A 19,990-nucleotide genomic window follows, 5' to 3' on the forward strand; every position below is an offset into this window, starting at 1 on the left:
TGGAGGTAAATGGATAGAATTTAATTGCCATATGGAGAAAAGAGATGTGACTGAGTGACCGAGACTGCTGATATTCTTTTTCATAGAAGCCCTACAGTGTGGAAACAGACCATTTAGCCCAGCAAATACAGACTGACCCTCCGAAGAGCATCCCACCCAGACTCATTCCCATGCCCTATCACTTTACATTCCCGTCTAATTCACTGAACCTACACATCCCTGAACACTACGGACAACTTCGCATGGCCAATTCTCCTAACCTGCATATCTTTGGATTGTGGGAAGAAACCAGAGCACCCAGAAACCCTGGCAGACACTGGGAGAATGTCTGTGTGGAGCTTGTATAGTTGCCCAGTTCTGGAATCAAACCGGGGTCCCTGGCACTGAGGCAGCAGTGCTAACCACTGAGCCACTGCGCCACCCCACAATTACCATGTCTATACACAAGTATTATTTTAGGAAGGATAGGCAAAGAAAAAAGGGTGGTGCGGTAGCATTTTTAATAAATGATAACACCAGTACGTGAGTAAGTAAGGATCTTGGATTGAAGGATCAAGATATAATCATTTTGGGCAGAGAGTGAAGAAATTACAAGAGGCAAACATGGTTGGAAATGCTCACAGGCAAACAGTACTGGTAACAATGGCATGGCAATCGGAAAAAAAAAAATCAGGGAGTTATGAGATCCATGTAACATACATGTATGGTCAGAGGGGATTTAAAATTTACAAAGGATAGGGTAAACCTAATCAGATCAAATGTTAGGGACTCCTGTGGCAACACTTTGAAGAACCATCTAGAGGCCAGGGTATTTTGGATTTGTTATTATGCATTGACAAAAGGCTAATTAATAACTTTGCAATAAAAAAAATTTGCAAAGTAGTAACCATAATATGATAGCATCTTAATGTGACAAAACATTCTGAAAACTAGGGGCTTAAAGCTGAACAAGGGAAATTACCAAGTTATGAGTTGGCTATGGTAGACTGGGAAAATGCAGTCAAAAGGTCTGACAGTAGACAAAAAGCTGGTATTGAAAATATTGATAAATATTGTACAATATGTAAAACTTCAAGAGCACAAACACCCAACTACTGCAGCTAACAAAAATAACTGCATTAGGTCAAAGGAGTGGCTTATGAAAAACATCAGAAAGAAAAATGGCAAGCCTGAGGTTTAGAACTCAGAAGAGAACTAAGAAGTTGATAAACAACTTAAAGAGAGCATGAATGGAAGCTCGCAAGATAAAAAGGAGACTGTAAATGCTGCTTTAAGTGTGAGAAGGAAGAGACATTAACAAGGACACATATGTACCCACTACAATTGAAAGCAGGAGAATTTACAGTGGAGAACATGAAAATCAGCAGACAAATTAAACAATTATTTCACAGAAGGTGACAGAAAAAAAAACTCCCAGAAATACTAATCAACTAAAGGACTGGAAGTGGAAAGAAATGGTAAAAAGTTATTCATAAAGATATAGTAATTGAGAAGTTCACTGGATTGAACACTAAATAAAGCCTTGGACCAGATGAGCTTGTGTATGGGAAGAGCTAGCTTAGAGATGGATGCTTGGGTGATTATCTTGCAAACTTCCATAGATTAAGCAAAGGTTTCTGCACACTTGATAGTATATAATAACCTCACTCATTCCTTTGAAAAAAAAACAAGAAAAGAACTATAAATCTTGGAGAAATCTTTATTTATGAAAATGTGATAACCGGTCTCTTGGAAATAATAGTAAAATAGCACAGTCAAAATGGACTCCTGAAAGGGAAATCAAGCTCATTCCTCTCTGCGAAAAAGTTGCCCCATTGGTCTTTTTTATATCTTTCCCCTCTCACCCTAAACCTATGCCCTCTAGTTGTGGACTCCTCCACCCCAGGGGAAATCTATTGTTTATTCATCTTTTCCATGCCCCTCATGATTTTATAAGCTTCTATAAAAGGTCACCCCTCAGTCTCCGACACTTCAGGAAAAACAGCCCAGCCTATTCAACTTCTCCCTATAGCTCAAATCCTCCAACCCTGGCAAGAACTACCAGAGGTGGTGGAGGCTCATATGATTGCAGCATTTAAAAGGCATCTGGATGAGTATAGGCATAGGAAGGGTTTGGAAGGTTAGGGGCCGGGTGCTGGCAGGTGGGACTAGATTGGGTTGGCATATCAGATTGGCATGGACAAATTGGATAGAAGGGTCTGTTTCCGTGCTGTACATCTCAATGACTCTATATTTGACAAAGCTGCTGGAAATTTTTTGAGCATGTTACTTGCTGAGGACAAGTAAGAATCAACCACTTTTTTGGGTCTGGAGTCACATGTCGACCAAACCAGTTAAGGACAACAGTTTCATCCCTAAAAAGTATATTAGTGGACTTCCCACCTCGCCAAAACAATCAACAATGGTTTCATGAAAATGTTTTTCACCATAATGCCAGATTTTCAGTGAAATAAAGTTCCACCATTTGTTCTGGCAGGATTGAACCCAGCTCCACAGAACACTGCCTGAGCATCTGGATTAATAGTGAAATGGTAACATCACTCAACCATTGCCTCCCCCTATTAAAAATGTACCATGAGGATCAGTGCTGGAACAACTACTGTTCTCAAACTATAAGTGTTTTTTGATGTGAAGAAATCAATAGAAATATTTCCAAATTTGTTAATAGCACAAAGCTAGTTGGGAATGTAATTTGAGACAGACTAAGAGGTCTTATGTGGGTTTAGACAGGTTAACTAAATGGATAATAATATGGGAATTGGAATATAATATGAATAGTTGAGAAGTTATCAACTGCGGTAGAAAATAAAGAGAATACTTCTTAAATAGTCTGGCTGACCAAAAAGGACCTGGTTGTCCTTGTTCATGACCTACTAAAGGCTACCATTCAAGGGCAAAAATCAATACATTAGACAAATTTTATTCTGGACTAGAATACAAACTAATTGGAGTACAAAAATGCACATATACAGCCTTGATAAGACAGCACTAAAAATTCCTACAAGGTGTTAAAAAGTGGATGTAGACTAAAGGTTTTCCTTGCTTACTGAATGAAGAACATAAACTCAGGCGGGAAAACATGCAGACTACTCAAGATTGAGATGAAAAGGAATTACTTCACTCAGGAGGGAGGTGAACCTATGAAATTCTCTACCCCAAAAGACTGTGATAGCTCAACCATCAAGTATGTTCAAAATGAAAAGCATCCAATAGATTTGTGGAGACAAGGGAATTGAAAGGAAATGGCCTGGGAAAGTAGCTTTGAGGCAGATGATCAGCCACGATCTTACTGAATGGCGGAGCATATATGACCAAGAGAATGGCCTATACCTTTCCATATATTATCCTTCCACCACTTTCAGTGGTATAGGACAGCGAAGTAGCCCTAGCACGTTACTGCAATTAATCATAAAGTTAAACAAACTTCGGTCACGAATCAAGTGTGAGCAATTACAATGACCTGTCGGAATCTGCATGACAAAAATCTATAGTTTTTTTCTCCTTCTTAAGACTGCAAGTGGGGGGAAAAAAAAAATCAGATCACATTTTACCCCTTACAATCACCACCATTATTTGCATATTCACAGCTAACACTTCACTCATGCTGTTACTCCTTGGAGCAGCACGCTGGAAACCAAACCCCACTATTCTCAGTCATAAAGTTAAATATTTCATAAGAGTATGCAAATTTTCCCAAAGTACCTGTCTTTTTGACCTCAGGTTGATAGAAAACTTGACCAGGTTTCAGTACTTAAATAACCATTTAGTATGAATAAACAGACCCTAGCTACAGGTAAACAATTATGAACATGACATATAAAACTTTAAGTCCTTATAAACACTCTTGCACACAAAGGAAGAAAAAGACCACAGGGGATACTGAAAAGAAAACTAGGAAAGAAATTCAGTGGTCTCCAATCACAAGTTCTGCCGAGTTGATTCCTGTGCTATCTGATTACTGTTTCTTGATCTTCTTCCCTGGATGCTTTCATTGGTTTGCGAGGAGATGCAGGATGACGGTTATATACTTTTCAAAAAAAAAGTCTGACTTATTCTTTAAAAAGTCACAGCTTATAACAACTGAAGAATAAACTGGATTTCTTCAGCCTTAAAGTGGGTTTTGCTGCACACAACAGAGCTGGTGGAGATTGGAAGGCTTCCCCCCAAAATGATTCACATCCTCAAGGTGTTCAGGAATCTTGAAACCTTCACATAACTGTCAGGCAGAAGGCCACTGTCATCAAAAATTGGTAATTACTCCACAGACCAGTTATTCATTATGGGCTGAAACTCCATTTGTACACGTCTTTGTTCAAGCATTGATTCCAGCTCATCTGCAAGCTATGTGTAAATGGCACTTGCAGTATCAGGTTACATGCTTTGAAAAGCTGATGTAATCCACATTTTAAAAAATTCCCTATTTAAGTCCACAATTAAAAATGCAAAATAAAATATCATGGTCTTTACAGCACACAAAAAAGGTCTACTTCATTAAGTGTGTCTTTGTTCTCTTCCAAAGTAAAAAAAAAGTGTCTTTTAATCACTGGTCAATTATTGCAATTTTACTGTATTAAACACACTCAACATACTAACAATTGCTAATTTCTTTGACTTCTGAAGGTCACAGCAAACCAGATCTTGCCTCAGGCTATAAGCTAATACAGATTTATTAATAGATAAGTAAACAGTAGCAAAGCCAGGCTACAGTGTTTGTCATATAGAGAATGACTTCTATGCAGCAAACATTTTATTAACCAGCACCTATGAGACCATGCGCGTGCAGGTAATTAAATATTCTGGTTGATCAAGAGGTCCACATAATAAATGTGAAATCACACTAAGTAATAGAAACATAATGCTGGGGGTATATACATCACTGTTATGTCATTTATTTATATCATGAATGACTTAAACAAAAATAAGTTTGCCTTAACTAAAAAGTTATCAGCCGAGAGCCTTCTCACTTACACCCTCAATTGAGAACTGAATTGCAATAATGCAGTAAACGGCTGTTATTTGAGGAACATGATTTTTGCTGGTTTATCATAGTGACAGTTAAAACAATTTGCTGTATAAAAAAACTTTGAAAAACTGATCCAAACATAAGCCAAAAACAAATCCCTCAAAAATTTTAAGCAGACCATTTGTTTACTTCAGAGATCCTGTGCCTCAATTGTACAATGAGGCATGACCAGAGGCAAATGTATATCAGATTACCAGAACTTCACTGAAATTCATCCAAAAAATCAAATGCCTGTTTATGAAAATTGTATTGTGTTGTCAAACAAGATGTGCAATACAAAGGGACATTTGCTGGACAGATGGTATGCACTTCATTAATAAAGCATAAAATCTCTTCAACATTAATTACTATGAAATGCTTGTGAATGGGAAAATAATGCAAACCATATTATTAATAATCTTTGTTATACTTCATATGAATTTGAAAAAAGACAACTCAGTCACCTGGGGAAAGCAGTGATGGTGCAGATAGTCTCATTTGCTTTCAATAAGAAAGACACTTCTTGTCGACGAAACTTCATGTTTGCTTCCACAGTGTTGAAATCTGCCATTGTTCCTCCATATGGCTGCCCTGGAGTACCTTCAATCATGTAGCTGCCATATTCAGGCCTCCAAAGAGTAGGATGGCTTTTTGTAAAACAAAAAAGGTAAATGAATGTGTCTCAGACTATAGACTTTAGCTCACTTTTGTTTTTGAAGATGATCACCTGAGTGGTTAACTGCATTTATGACTTAGAAAAGTGTAAGTTCAAGCCAATCATTAAAGATTGTAAATATAATCGGGAGGAGGAGGAAGGAGGAGGGAGGAGGGAAAAGAAGGGGGGAAAGAAAAGAAGGGGGAAAAAAAAAAAAGAGGCAAACCATGAGTTATTTATCACCTGAAAAGAACTGCATAGTTTGTAGTTAATTCAACAGCTAGTAAAATAGGTCTATTCACATTGATAAACTGCCTTAGAAAGTTGCATTTTATTCACTAATAGTTTTGAATATCGTCACAGCATTGACATGAAGTGACAAATAATTTATTAGGGTCATAGAGATGTACAGCAGGGAAATAGACCCATCAGTCCATCTCATCCATGTCGACCACATATCCCAATCCAATCTAGTCCCACTTACCAGCACCAGGCTTCCGCCCTCAGACCCCACCCCTCCAACCGTAAACAACCACCTCAATCTCTCTACCCCCCTCCCCCACTCCAACCTCACCCTCACAATGCGCAGCCCTCCATTCCCTCTGCTCTAATTCAGACCTCACCATCAAACCAGCAGATAAAGGAGGCGCAGTGGTAGTCTGACGCACTGACCTCTACATCGCTGAAGCCAGACGCCAATTTGAGGACACCTCTTCCTACCGCCCCCTCGACCATTACCCCACCCCCCCATCACCAAACCATCATCTCCCAGACCATATAGAACCTCATCACCTAAGGAGATCTCCCACCCACAGCTTCCACCTCATAGTCTGGGAACCCCGCACTGCCCGGTTCTACCTCGTTCCCAAGATCCACAAGCCTGACCACCCTGGCCGACCCATTGTCTCAGCATGCTCCTGCCCCACTGAACTCATCTCTACCTACCTCGACACTGTCCTATCATCCCTAGTCCAGGAACTGCCCACATACGTTCAAGACACCACACCCTCCAAGACTTCCGTTTACCCGGCCCCCAACGCCTCATCTTCACCATGGATATCCAACCCCTCTACACCTCCATCCGCCACGACCAGGGCCTCCAAGCCCTCCATTTCTTCCTCTTCCGACATCCCCAATAGTACCCTTCCACCGACACTCTCATTCGTTTGGCCGAACTGGTCCTCACCCTTAATTTCTCCTTCGAATCCTCCCACTTCCTCCAGACCAAAAGGGGTAGTCATGGGCACCCGTATGGGCCCCAGCTATGCCTGTCTCTTTCTTGGCTACGTAGAACAGTCCATCCTCCGTAATTACACTGGCACCACTCCCCACCTCTTCCTCCACTACATTGATGACTGCATCGGTGCCACCTCGTGCTCCCGTGAGGAGGTTGAGCAATTCATCAACTTCACCAACACATTCCACCCCGACCTTAAATTTTCCTAGACCATCTCTGACAACTCCCTCCCCTTCCTGGACCTCTCCATCTCCATTAATGACGACTAACTTGACACTGACATTTTTTACAAACCCACCGACTCCCACAGCTCCCTGGATTACGCCTCATCCCACCCTACCTACTGCAAAAATGCCATCCCGTATTCCAACTCCTCCGCCTCCACCGTATCTGCTCCCAGGAGGACCAATTCCACCACAGAACACACCAGATGGCCTCCTTCTTTAGAGACCGCAATTTCCCTTCCCTTGTGGTTAAAGATGCCCTCCAATGCATTTCGTCCACATCCTGCACCTCCGCCCTCAGACCCCACCCTCCAACCTTAACAAGGACAGAACGCCCCTGGTGCTCACCTTCCACCTTACCAACCAAATCATCCACCGACATTTCCGCCACCGCCAAACGGACCCCACCACCAGGGATATATTTCCCTCCCCACCCCTTTCTGCCTTCCGCAAAGACCGTTCCATCTATGACTACCTGGTCAGGTCCACGCACCCCTACAACCTACCCTCCTGTCCTGGCACCTTCCCCTGCCACCCTAGGAATTGCAAATTCTGCACCCACACCTCCTCCCTCACCTCCATCCAAGGCCTTAAAGGAGCCTTCCACATCCAAAGTTTTACCTGCACATCCACCAATATCATTTATTGTATCCATTGCTCCCGATGCAGTCTCCTGTATGTTGGGGAGACTGGACACCTCCTCAGAGCGCTTTAGGGAACATCTCTGGGACACCCACACCAATCAACCACACCGCCTTGTGGCCCAACATTTCAACTCCCCCTCCCACACTGCCGAGGACATGGAGGCCCTGGGCCTCCTTCACCGCCGCTCCCTCACCACCTGACCCCTGGAGGAAGAACACCTCATCTTCCGCCTCGGAACACTTCAACCCCAGGGCATCAATGTGGACTTCAACAGTTTCCTCATTTCCCCTTCCCCCACCTCGCCCCAGTTCCAAACTTCCAGCTCAGCACTGTCCCCATGACTTGTCCTACCTGCCTACCTTCTTTTCCACCATTCCACTCCATCCTCCTCCCTGAACCATCACCTTCATCTCCTCTCCCACTCACCTATTGTACTCTCTGCTACTTTCTCCCCACCCCCACCCTCCTCTCATTTATCTCTCCACCCTTCAGGCACTCTGCCTGTATTTCTGATAAAGGGCTTTTGCCCGAAACATCGATTTTACTGCTCCTCGGATGCTGCCTGAACTGCTGTGCTTTTCCAGCACCCTCTAATCCAGAAACTGGTTTCCAGCATCTGCAGTCATTGTTTTTACCATAGCCCTCCATACCCTTCCTATTCGTATACCCATCCAAATGCCTTTTAAATGGTCGCAATTGTACTAGCTGCCACCACTTCCTCTGGCAGCTCATTCCATACATGTACCACCCTCTACCTGAAAAAGTTGCTCCTTAGGTCTCTTTTATATCTTTCCCCTCTCACCCTAAACCTATGCCCTCTAGTTCTGGACACCCCCACCCCAAGGAAAAGACTTTGTTTATTTATTGTATCCTCGCCCCTCATGATTTTTAAACCTCTATAAGGTCACCCCTCAGCCTCCACACTCCAGGGAAAACAACCCTAGCCTCTCCCTATAGCTCAAATCCTCCAACCTCTGCAACATTCTCGTAAACCTTTTCTGAACTCTTTCAAGTTTCACAACATCTTTTAAATAGTAAGGAGACCAGAATTGCACGCAATATTCTAACAGTAGCCTAACCAATGTCCTGTACAGTCGCAATATGACATCCCAACTCCTGTACTCAATACTCTGACCAATAAAGGAAAGCATACCAAACACCTCCTTCACTATCCTATCTCCCTGCAACTCCACTTTCAAGGAACTATGAACCTGCACTCCAAGGTCTCTTTGTTCAGCAACACTCCCTAGGATCTGAGCGTTAAGTGTACAAGTCCTGCTAAGATTTGCTTCCCCAAAATTAAACTCCATCTGCCACTTCTCAGCCCATTGGCCATCCGATCAAGATCCTGTTGTAATCGGAGGTAACCTTCTTCACTGTCCACTACACCTCCAATTTTGGTGTAATCTGCAAACTAACTATACCTCTTATGCTCACATCCAAATAATTTATAGAAATGAAAAGTAGTGGACCCAGCACAGATCCTTGTGTGACTCCACTGGTCACAGGCCTCCAGTCTGAAAAACAACACTCCACTACCACCCTCTGTCTTCTACCTTTGAGTTCTCCCTGTATTCCATGAGATCAAACCTTGCTAATCAGTCTCTCATGGGAAACCTTGTCGAACACCAGACTGAAGTCCATATAGATCACATCTACTGCTCTGCCCTCATCCATCCTCTGTTATTCCTTCAAAAAGTTCAACCAAGTTAGTGAGACATGATTTTCCATGCACAAAGCCATACTGACTATCCCTAATCAGTCCTTGCCTTTCCAAATACACGTACATCCTGTCCCTCAGGATTCCCTCCAACAACTTGCCCACCACCGATGTCAGGCTCACTGGTCCATAGTTCTCTGGCTTGTCCTTACCACCTTTCTTAAACAGTGGCACCATCATGAAAAAGTCTCAACTTTGATTCCTTCAGTAAATAACAATACAAAAAATTTGGAATTTCTCCAAGTAGTCAATATTCATGTCAATTCTTGATTGGTAACCAAACTACAGGAGTGTCACAACCAAGGAAACTTATTTTTACCTGGAAAAAATATATGCATACACAGCAAGGAAGACCATAAGGGGATCCTGGTTGATGTCTTCTTCCTTAGTGTACAGTATATAGTTCACTACATTACAATTTCTCAACCTGACAAAGTTGGGCATATTAAAAACAAAGTTTCCATTTGCTAGATGTTTCAATTTACAGAACTAAAAAAAAATTGACTTACTTGGGATTTGTTTTTTCACCCCGATTTTGAAGTTCATGAAGAATTTCTTCTCCATGCAGCAACACTTGAACTTTTTGATGTTCATGATCAAATGACAACAACATATATTCAACCTAGTGGACGAAGCAGAATTGAGTAAGCACCAACATTAACACAAGTGCTACAATGAACACATAACCAGAATAACAAGGCCTCAAAATTGTCTAGTGTGCAAATATTTTCCATCAACTAAAAACAGAAATAAGCATCTGTTTGAAATTATCATGCTGTGCTTACAATGACTTTGCTGATCTTTAGGCAATTAATCATTAATCCAGTACTGCTGTACTTCTGTTTGTACTAAGAAACAACTGTCATGACTATTTATCGAATCCAAGACAAAGTCTGTGGGCTTTTTGCACCCCCCTAAAATGAATTATTCCTTTACATTAAATTGAAAACTAAGTTTGGGGTTAATCTGTCCAAAATTGTAAAGGAAGTGGAGATTGAGATTGCTCCTCAAAATGTCCCACAAATTAAAGATGGGGGTAGAGTGATGTATAGAAACAAAAATTGGAGTAGTTCCTGAAACCACTCAGCTTCAAGTCACACAAGCTAAGGAAACCAGATTACCAACTCCTGCCCCACTTCAATTGTTGTACATTAGATGCAGGAAGCAAACACTTTTACGAGGGGACTTCAAGTAGCTTTGTAGTACCTGTACTGAGACAGTGACTTAACCCTCAAGAATTCAGAAGAAAGAAAGAAACACAAGTTTCAACTTGATCAATGAGCAAACAAGCTTCAAACCTTATCATTCACTTGCAGAGTTGTCTGCAAAATAGATAAGGTCTTGAAGCTTACTTGCTTCAAAACCAACAGGAGCAAATTACTGGAGATGCTAGAATCTGTACTGACAGCAACAAATGCTGAAGATCACAGCGAGTCAGACAGTATCCATGGTGAGATAACAAGCTAATGTTAAGTCTAGATGACTCATCAGCCTTGCTCTCGCTCGATGGATGCTGTCTTACTCGCTGTGATCTCCAGCAGTTGTTGCTTCAAATAATTCTGGCAGAAAAGACCAGCTCCATTCTGAGGCTGTACTCCATTTTGTTTTTAGTAACATTACCATGCCAACTAGCACTCAGATTTTAATACCCAAGATTATACATCTCAAGACAACACATTATGATCCATAACTTCCCTGTCCAGTACATTCTACTGACTGAACCAGATCTCAGAGGATTGTAGTCAAATGTACCAGGATCAACATTAGGCATGCTTTAGAACACAGTGCAAACCTAGCAAACACGTTAATACACAAGACTACTTACATGGTAAACACTAAAAACACTAAGTTACAGAGACAGAGACAATCAAGTGATCTCCTGACCAAAAAGTGCAAACAAAGATAAAAAGATGCCTTAGCAGATTCCAGTGCCTTTTAAAAAGCCTGGCATGTTCATCAATCACTGAGCTCCACGCTCCTTTTGTCTTTGTTCCAGAGAGTAATTCCAGCAAAAGCACTCAATCTCTCAAGATAAGCACTGTTACTCAAGTCCCATCACTCCCAGTGTTGGTGTCTAAGTTTAAGGTTTAATCAAAATTACTCAAAGTCCCAAATCTTTCAGTCTGATAGAACAGGACAATTGGAAACACTGATCAGGTTTCTGTACCCAGCAAGAAACCTATAATGAAGAAGTCTATTGTAATCACACACAAAAACATGCATCATCAACTTTTAACTCTAGTCCTCCTCAAAGCCCTGCACATATGGAGACAGACAAAAGTGTTACGGGTGGAGAAAAAGGCTTTGGGGAAGACAGTTCAATAGCATTAATCCGCAGGAGATTCAACAAGATATTACTTTGCTTCTTCTCAGTCCTTCTATTCTGCAACCTTCTCCTGCCAAAATCATTTCAGCTGTTTACTGCTGTAGACATGGGACAGCTGGCACACTATTGTTCAGTCTCTCAGTTGCTGCTTAGGGGCCTTGAGAATAACTAGCTATGTTCCAATTTTGTAACTTCCCTGCAAGAGCGAGAGCACAAGAGACAGCACGATGCTGTCTTTTTCAACTCTGGCAGATCTTGGGTCATGCATGACGTACAGACAGGCTGTCCACCTGCCCAGGAGTCTGAGTCGAAAAACGTGGCGCTGGAAAAGCACAGCAGGTCAGATAGCATCGGAGGAACAGGACGGTTGACGTTTTGGGGATAAGCTCTTCATCAGGAATGTGGAAGGGAAAGGGGGATGAGAGATAAGTAGGAGGTTGGGGGTGAGGCTGCTGTGACGAGGGGGATAGATGGCGATAGGTGGATGCAGGTGAGAGGTAATTGTGATAGGTCGGTGAGGAGGGTGGAGCAGATAGGTAAGCAAGAAAATGGACAGGTAGGACAGGTCAACAGAGTGGTGCCAAGTTGGAGGATTGAATCTGGGATGAGGTGGAGGGAGGGGAGATTTGGAAACCGGCAAAGTCGATGTTGATGACATGTGGTTAGAGATGTGGAAGATGAGGCATTCTTCCTCCAGTTGGCGGGTGGCTTTGATTTGGTGGTGGAGGCGGCCCAGGACTTGCATATCCTTGGGGGAAGTGGGAGGGAGAGATGAAGTGGGGAGTTGGCTGCAGGGCAGTGAGGTTGTTTGGTGTGTGCATCCCAGAGATGAGCCATACAATTTACCCCGATGGGAAAATAACCAAAACAGCCTTTACAATACTCTCCTGAACACAGCCACAGTTCCAATTAGTCCCCATTGTTTTAATAGAACAGTGTAAATACGATTCAAAATGAGTTCCAGCAAGTCATTTTAAAACTGGAGTTTTCCAGTTCCAGTTTTGATCTACAATCCAAAATTTTATACAATGGTATTTGCAATAGTTCCACTGAAGCACACATACATATAACCGGAGATTATGTTAACTGCAGCTGCCTTTCCTGCAACGTGTAAGAGCAACAATACACTAAAAGCACCACCTCTTGATGTTAGATTCCCAGTTATACATCTGTCCTGATATTAACATATTACTCTTTCTTGATTGTCATTTCAAGATCTTAAGAACCTAAACTAACACTGCTGTATATAGAATGGAATAGGTCACAAAAGGTGCTGTCATCAGCTCAGGGCAATGAGAGATGGCCAACAAAATGACATTACAACAAAGGCAACTTTCAAGGACTTAACACAAATTGCACAAGAACTGTTTCTAGCGGTGTGCCACAAGTGTCAGTACTGGGTCCACTGCTTTTCAATGATACAAAATGATTTGGATGTGAACATAGCAGGTATGATTAGTACATTTGCAGATGACACCAAAATTGGAGGTGTAGTGGACAGTCATGAAGGTTACATCAGAGTACAACGGGATCTTGTTCAGATTGGCCAATGAGCTGAAGAGTGACAGATGGAGTTTAATTTAGATAAATGCGAGGTGCTGCATTTTGGAAAGGCAAATCAGGGCAGAACTTATATACTTCACTAAAGTGCTGTCGAGTGTTAGTGAACAAAGAGACCTTGGAGTACAGGTTCATAGCTCCTTTAAAGTGGAGTTGCAGATAGTTAGGATAATGAAGGCAACGTTTGGTATGCTTTCCTTTATCGGAAAGACCGAGTATAGGAGTTGGGAGGTCACGTTGTGACTGTACAGGACATTGGTTAGGACACTTTTGGAATATTGTGTGCAATTCTGGTGTCCCTGTTCCAAGAAGGACATTGTGAAACTGTGAGGGTACAGAAAAGATATAAAGATGTTGCCAGAGTTGGGCGGTTTGAACTGAATGAAGAGACTGGACAGACCTCGGGGGGTTTGGTCAGAGATGGAGAGGTGACCTTAGATGTATATAAAATCATGATGGGCATGGGTAGGATGAATAGACAAAGTCTTTTTCCTTGTTTTTTGGGGGGGGCAGGACAGGGGAGTGAGACAGCATAGGTTTAAGATGAGAGGGGAAGGCATTTAAAAAAAAAGAGACCCAAGGGGCAACTTTTTCACACAGAGGGGTGGTGAGTTTATGGAATGCGCTGCCAGAGGAAGAGGAGGAGGCTGGTACAAATACAACATTTAAAAGGCATCTGAATAGGATGGGTTTAAGAGAGTTATGGACCAAATGCTGGCAAATGGGACTAGATTTATTTATGATATCTGGTCGGTATGAATGAATTGGACTGAAGGGTCTGTTTCCATGCTGTACATCTGACTCTATGACAAGCAAACATGCAGTTTATCCTTTTGCCAAAGAATGATGAACTTATTCAGAAGGCTGAAGCAATTACCACTGCTAATCTAATGGTAAGTTTGGCCTTTTTTAAGCTAATAAACTGGCTTCTAAAAGTAATCCCTGAATTAGCATTAAAATAGCACAGCATTGGTTTATGATGAACAGTTAATGCATCAAATATGGAAAAATCAGCAACTATGTTCCATTGTGACACACTAGTTGTCTGCAAATCATGCCTTCTGTGTCAACAGACGTTTAAAATGACTTGCTTCCTTTCCCCCAAAACTTGAGAGAGTTATATAACTGGAAATTGAAAAAGGGAATGGGGTACACAAAACCTTTCCAGCCACATTCACAGCACCAATGTCTCTTCATCTTAGACTTTTCTCTGTCCTTTCACCTTGCATTATTGCAGCCAACTCACTCACCATCATTTGAAGTTTCCCCATCTTCCCATCCCATCCTTTCAGTACAACCTCCCAAAAGGTAGTAGTTGGTTCTCTTGCATGCTTCAAACCTGCTCGTTTATAGCCAACGCCCTGGGCAGAAAGCCCAGCTTGAAGTTCTAACTGTCCAGATGTTGTGTTCAACTGGCTGAACAAATTAACTGTAAACCAGCAGTCATACCTTACTTAACTCAGTTTCTGTCTAAACATGATACCAGACCGGCTGCATTTTCTACCATTCTGTGTTTGAAATCAGTTTGTAGAAGTCTGTATTCCATAAACTGAATTTACAAATGTTTGATATCATGTGATTACTTTTGAAACTACAAAAATTTGCTTTTCTGAATAGGGAAGTATTGCACACACCACGACATTATAACCACATGTATGTGATAACCCAAGAATCAACTATCTGAAAGTATGGTTTGCAAACATCAAATAAACAAACAATCCTAAATCAGATTTAGATTAGAGCATTAGATATAGACCTAGAGGAAAAGGGTGTCAAAATTTGCACATGATCGCACAAATGATATCATTTCTGAAGAGTTTAAAAGAAGCGTTAAAGTTTAACAGTGACAGTTGGAATTCAATGATGTGACACGTTTTATTTAAAAATAGAAGAAAATTAAGAGTCAGAGATGTACAGTATGGATTGAAAAGAAGTTGTCTCAGCACCATGGAACAACGAAGGAACTTTGGGTCATAGATTTAAGAAGGAACATTTGGTTTCATTTTAAGAAATAAATAACAAAAATCTTTAAGCCTTAACTTAAATAAAACATGAACACATCTCAACCTACATAAACTAAACTTCAATCTCTAACCTCAGAGCACCATTTGCAATACTAAGCACACATTAAGCAGCCCTGATATCGATTCAGAAAAGGTGGCAAAATACAGATTTCATTAGGATGTTAGGGAACTAGAGATGACCAATTAATAAACAAATTTTCACTCAGCTAGAAAGGCCCAAATCTCATGAATAAACAAAACAAACTACTTCAACACATTTAGAGTTAGTTTTATTTTTACTCACACTTCAGGTCTGCCGGTCAGCAGCATCCATCTAATTCAAACCCAGTTTCAAGCACTTGACCCACAGCCTTGTTTACAAGAAATACGTAAAATGAATAGCTGCCTCTACCTTTAGGTAGTGCATTCCAGATACTAACTATCCTCTAGGTGAAGTATTTTTCCCTCAAATCCCATCTAAACCTGCTGCTCCTCACCTTAGAGGGATCACTGACCAGAAATAAGTTTGAGGTGAAACTTATCTCCCTATCTACACTGTCTGTACTCCTCAGTACTCCCTTGCTTTGTTAATGCATCTCCTTACACTTTTCAGGGTTAAATTGCATTACTACATTTTAGTCCAGTCCAGCTATTTAAAATATTCAAAAACTCAAAATCTATCAAACTACTGATAATACTTGATCCTCTCTTCAACTGCAATAATTTAGCTTGCATTTTAAAGACTGGCGCTAAAACAGTTTCAGAAGTGTCACTGAATGCAGAAAATACTGAACATCCTCATTTTCCATAAAAAACAACTTTCAAAGCTATACCTTCATAATAGCCCATGGTAAAGCAGATAATCCAATGTTTGGCAGATATGAAAAAGTAGCCAATGTTTATAGGAATATTCATTTTCCATCACACTGAAGTCACAGACTCAAATGTACAGCATGGAAACGGACCCTTTGGTCCAACCTGTCCATGCCGACCACATATCCCAACCCAACCTAGTCCCACCTGCCAGCACCTGGCCCATATCCCTCCAAGCTCTTCCTATTCATATACCATCCAGATGCCTTTTAAAATGGTTGCATTTGTACTAGCCTCCACCACTCCCTCTGGCAGCTCATTCCATACATGTACCACCCTCTGCGTGAAAAAGTTGCCCCTTAGGTCTCTTTTATATCTTTCCCCTCTCACCCTAAACCTATGCTCTCTCGTTCTGGACTCCCCCACCCTAGGGAAAAGACTTTGTCTATTTACCCTATCCATGCCCCTCATGACTTTGTAAACCTCTAAGGTCACCCACCAGCCTCAGACGCTCCAGGGAAAACAGCCCCAGCCTACTCAACCTCTCCACAAAGCTCAAATCCTCCAACCCTGGCAACATCCTTGTAAGTCTTTTCTGACACCTTCCAAGTTTCACAACATCCTTCTTATAGGAGGAAGACCAGAACTGCATGCAATATTCCAAAAGCTGCCTAACTAATACCCTGTACAGCCGCAAAATGACCTCCCAACTCCCATACTCAATACTCTGACCAATAAAGGAAAACATACCAAACACCTTCTTCTCTATCCTATCTACCTGCGAATCCACTTTCAAGGAGCTATGAATCTGCACTCCAAGGTCTCTTTGTTCAGCAATACTCCCTAGGACCTTACCATTAAGTGTATAAGATTTGCTTTCCCAAAATGCAGTACCTCACATTTATCTGAATTAAACTCCATCTGCCACTTCTCAGACCATTGGCCCACCTGGTCAAGATCCTGTTGTAATCAGAGGTAACCTTCGCTGTCCACTACACCTCCAATTTTGGTGTCATCTGCAAACTTACTAGCTATGCCGCTTATGCTCGCATCCAAATCACTTATATAAATGACAAAAAGTAGTGGACCCAGCACCGATTCTTGTGGCACTCCACTGGTCACAGGCCTCCAATTTGAAAAACAACCCTTCACTATCACCTTCTGTCTTCTACCTTTGAGCCAGTTTTGTATCCAAATGGCTAGTTCTCCCTGCAGTCCATGAGATCTAACCTTGCTAACCAGTCTCCCATATGGAACCTTACTGAAGTACACATAGATCACATCTACTGTGCTGCCCTCAATCGCCTTTGTTACTGCTTCAAAAAAAAAACCCAATCAAGTTTCTGACACATTATTTCCCACACACAAAGCCATGTTGACTATCCCTAATCAGCCCTTACCTTTCCAAACATATGCACATCCTGTCCCTCAGGATTCCCTCCAACAACTTGCCCACCAGCGTCAGGCTCATTGGTCTATACTTCCCTGTCTTGTCCTTACCACCTTTCTTAAACAGTGGCACCACGTTAGCTAACTTCCAGTCTTCTGGCACCTCACCTGTAACGATCAATGATACTAAAATCTCAGTTCAGTAAAAGGCCCAGCAATCTCTTCTCTAGCTTTTCATAGTTCTCAGGTCCACCTGATCAGGTTCTTGAGATTTATACACCTTTTGTGTGTTTTAAGGCATCCAGCACTTCCTCCTCTGTAATATGGACATTTTTCAAGGTGTCACCATTTATTTCCCTACATTCTCTATCTTCCAGTACCTTCGCCCCAGGAAACACTGATGCAAAATAGATGTTTAGTATCTCCCCCATATCCTGCGGCTCCACACAAAGGTTAGCTTGCTGATTTTTGAGAGGCCCTATTCTCTCCCTTGTTACCCTTTTGTCCTTAATGTAATTGCAAAATCTCTTTGGATTCTCCTTAGCTTTGGCACAGAGTTATCTCGTCCCCTTTTTGCTCTGTTAAGTATACTCCTACTACCTTCATACCCTAAGGATTCACTCAATCTATCCAGTCTATACTTGACATATACTTCCTTCCTTTTCTTAAGCAAACCCTCAATTTCTCTAGTCATCGATCATTCCCTGCACCTACCAGCCTTTCCTTTCACCCTAACAGGAATATACTTTCTCTGGATTCTCGTCAACTCATTTCTGAAGGCGTCCCTTTACCTGCGAACATCTGCCCTCAATCAGCTTTTGAAAGTTCTTGCCTAATACTGTCATAATTGGCCTGGAGTGTTAGGATTAGGACAAAAAAAGGACACATTTTGAAGAAAAATATCACAAATTACAAAGTGAAAACGTTTATTCAACATGATATGCCAGTTGGTGGACCATTCTGGAATTTAGACACATCTATGCATTCTTAATTTACACTTCCTAGACCTCAGTACAAAGTTAAAAATCTCACAACACCAGGTATTAGTGCAACAGGTTTATTTGGAAGTACTAGCTTTTAGAGTGCTGCTCCTTCATCAGGTGGTTATGAAGTATAAGATTGTAGGACAGTTTAAAGCAAAAGTTTACAGTGTGATATAACTGAAATCATATATTGAAAAAGACCTGAATTGTTTGTTAAGTCTCCTATTTTAAAATGGGCATGTTGGTTTCAGACCTAAGTATTGATCTCTTCATTGAACGAAGGACCAATAACGTGTTCAAAGCAATTCAGAGAAGATTTACAAATACCTGAATGGACGGTTATGAGAGAAAGGTTTGGAGAGGCTAACAATATATCATTGGAGATTAGAAGAGGACAAGATAATCGGATTCTTCTTATACACTCATAGGATATGGGTGTCACTGGTTGGATCAGCATTTTTTGTCCATCCACGAATCCTTTTATGGGAGAATATAGAATTAGTGCTTTGCCATTTAAAAATAAGGACAGATGAGATTAGTTTTTCCTCCATGGCATCATGAGTTTTGAGAACTCCTCAAATGGTTGAAGCAGAACCTGATTTTTTTTTTAAGGCACAAGTTGATAGATTCTCAGTAGATAAGGGGTGAAAGGTTACTGGAGGTAAACAAGAAAGTTGAAAATTGAGCCGTCATCTTGCTGAAAGGTGCAACAGACTCAAGAGATTGAGTGACCTACTCCTGCACTTAATTTATACATTCGTAAGATATTCAACCAGATAGCCTAGATTATACAAATGGATAAACTTACATTTTCCGACAACTTCATTTGCCAGAGTTTTGCCCACTTGACCTTTCAATCTTTCTCTGCAAAATCCTGCTTTCATCTCCATAATTTACTAACATACTGTTATCAGACATACAAATGTATGCGTTAAATGCATCTGATCAATTTTCTATTTACTACCTGATGGTCTATGTCATCAAGAATTCGATTATTGCTTTCCCACTTAAATTGCTCAAAAATAGAATGGCTTCAAATTCCAGAATTACATGGGTAACTATGATTTGGAGATGCCGGTGTTAGGCTGGGGTGTACAAAATTAAAAATCACAACACCAGGTTATAGTCCAACAGGTTTGATTGGAAGCACACTAGCTTTCGGAGCGATGCTCCTTCATCAGGTGATAGTGGAAGGCTCGATTGTAACAGAATTTATAGCAAAAATTTGCAGTGTAATGTAACTGAAATTATACATTGAAAATTTCGTAGTTTAGGACTTGGTCTGTGTGTGTGGCTTATGAAAGCAACCACCCCAACACACACAAAAGAAGTTGCATCAAGACACTGTTCAAAAGGGCCACAACACACTGCAGTACACCAGAACTGCAAAGAGAGGAAGAAGAACACCTATACAAGGTATTTGCCAAAAACGG

The 19,990-nt window shown here is 41.3% G+C and overlaps 1 protein-coding gene across 5 annotated transcripts in view; it reads right to left on the reverse strand.

The window, feature by feature from the left end:
• The window catches only part of gclc (glutamate-cysteine ligase, catalytic subunit), a 68,366-nt gene that overhangs the window by 45,093 nt on the left and 3,283 nt on the right, over nucleotides 1–19,990 (reverse strand). For all 5 annotated transcript variants that reach the window (XM_043679578.2, XM_087978419.1, XM_043679584.2 and 2 more), the window contains 2 exons: nucleotides 9,993–10,105; nucleotides 5,467–5,649 (listed from right to left, as the gene is read on the reverse strand). In XM_043679578.2, coding sequence (XP_043535513.1) covers nucleotides 5,467–5,649; nucleotides 9,993–10,105 — 296 coding nt within the window. The remainder of the gene's footprint in view (nucleotides 1–5,466; nucleotides 5,650–9,992; nucleotides 10,106–19,990) is intronic.

This window comes from Chiloscyllium plagiosum, unplaced genomic scaffold (assembly GCF_037043375.1).
Source record: "Chiloscyllium plagiosum isolate Xiang-an unplaced genomic scaffold, Cpla_swu_hap1 HiC_scaffold_3, whole genome shotgun sequence".
NCBI lineage: Eukaryota > Metazoa > Chordata > Chondrichthyes > Orectolobiformes > Hemiscylliidae > Chiloscyllium > Chiloscyllium plagiosum.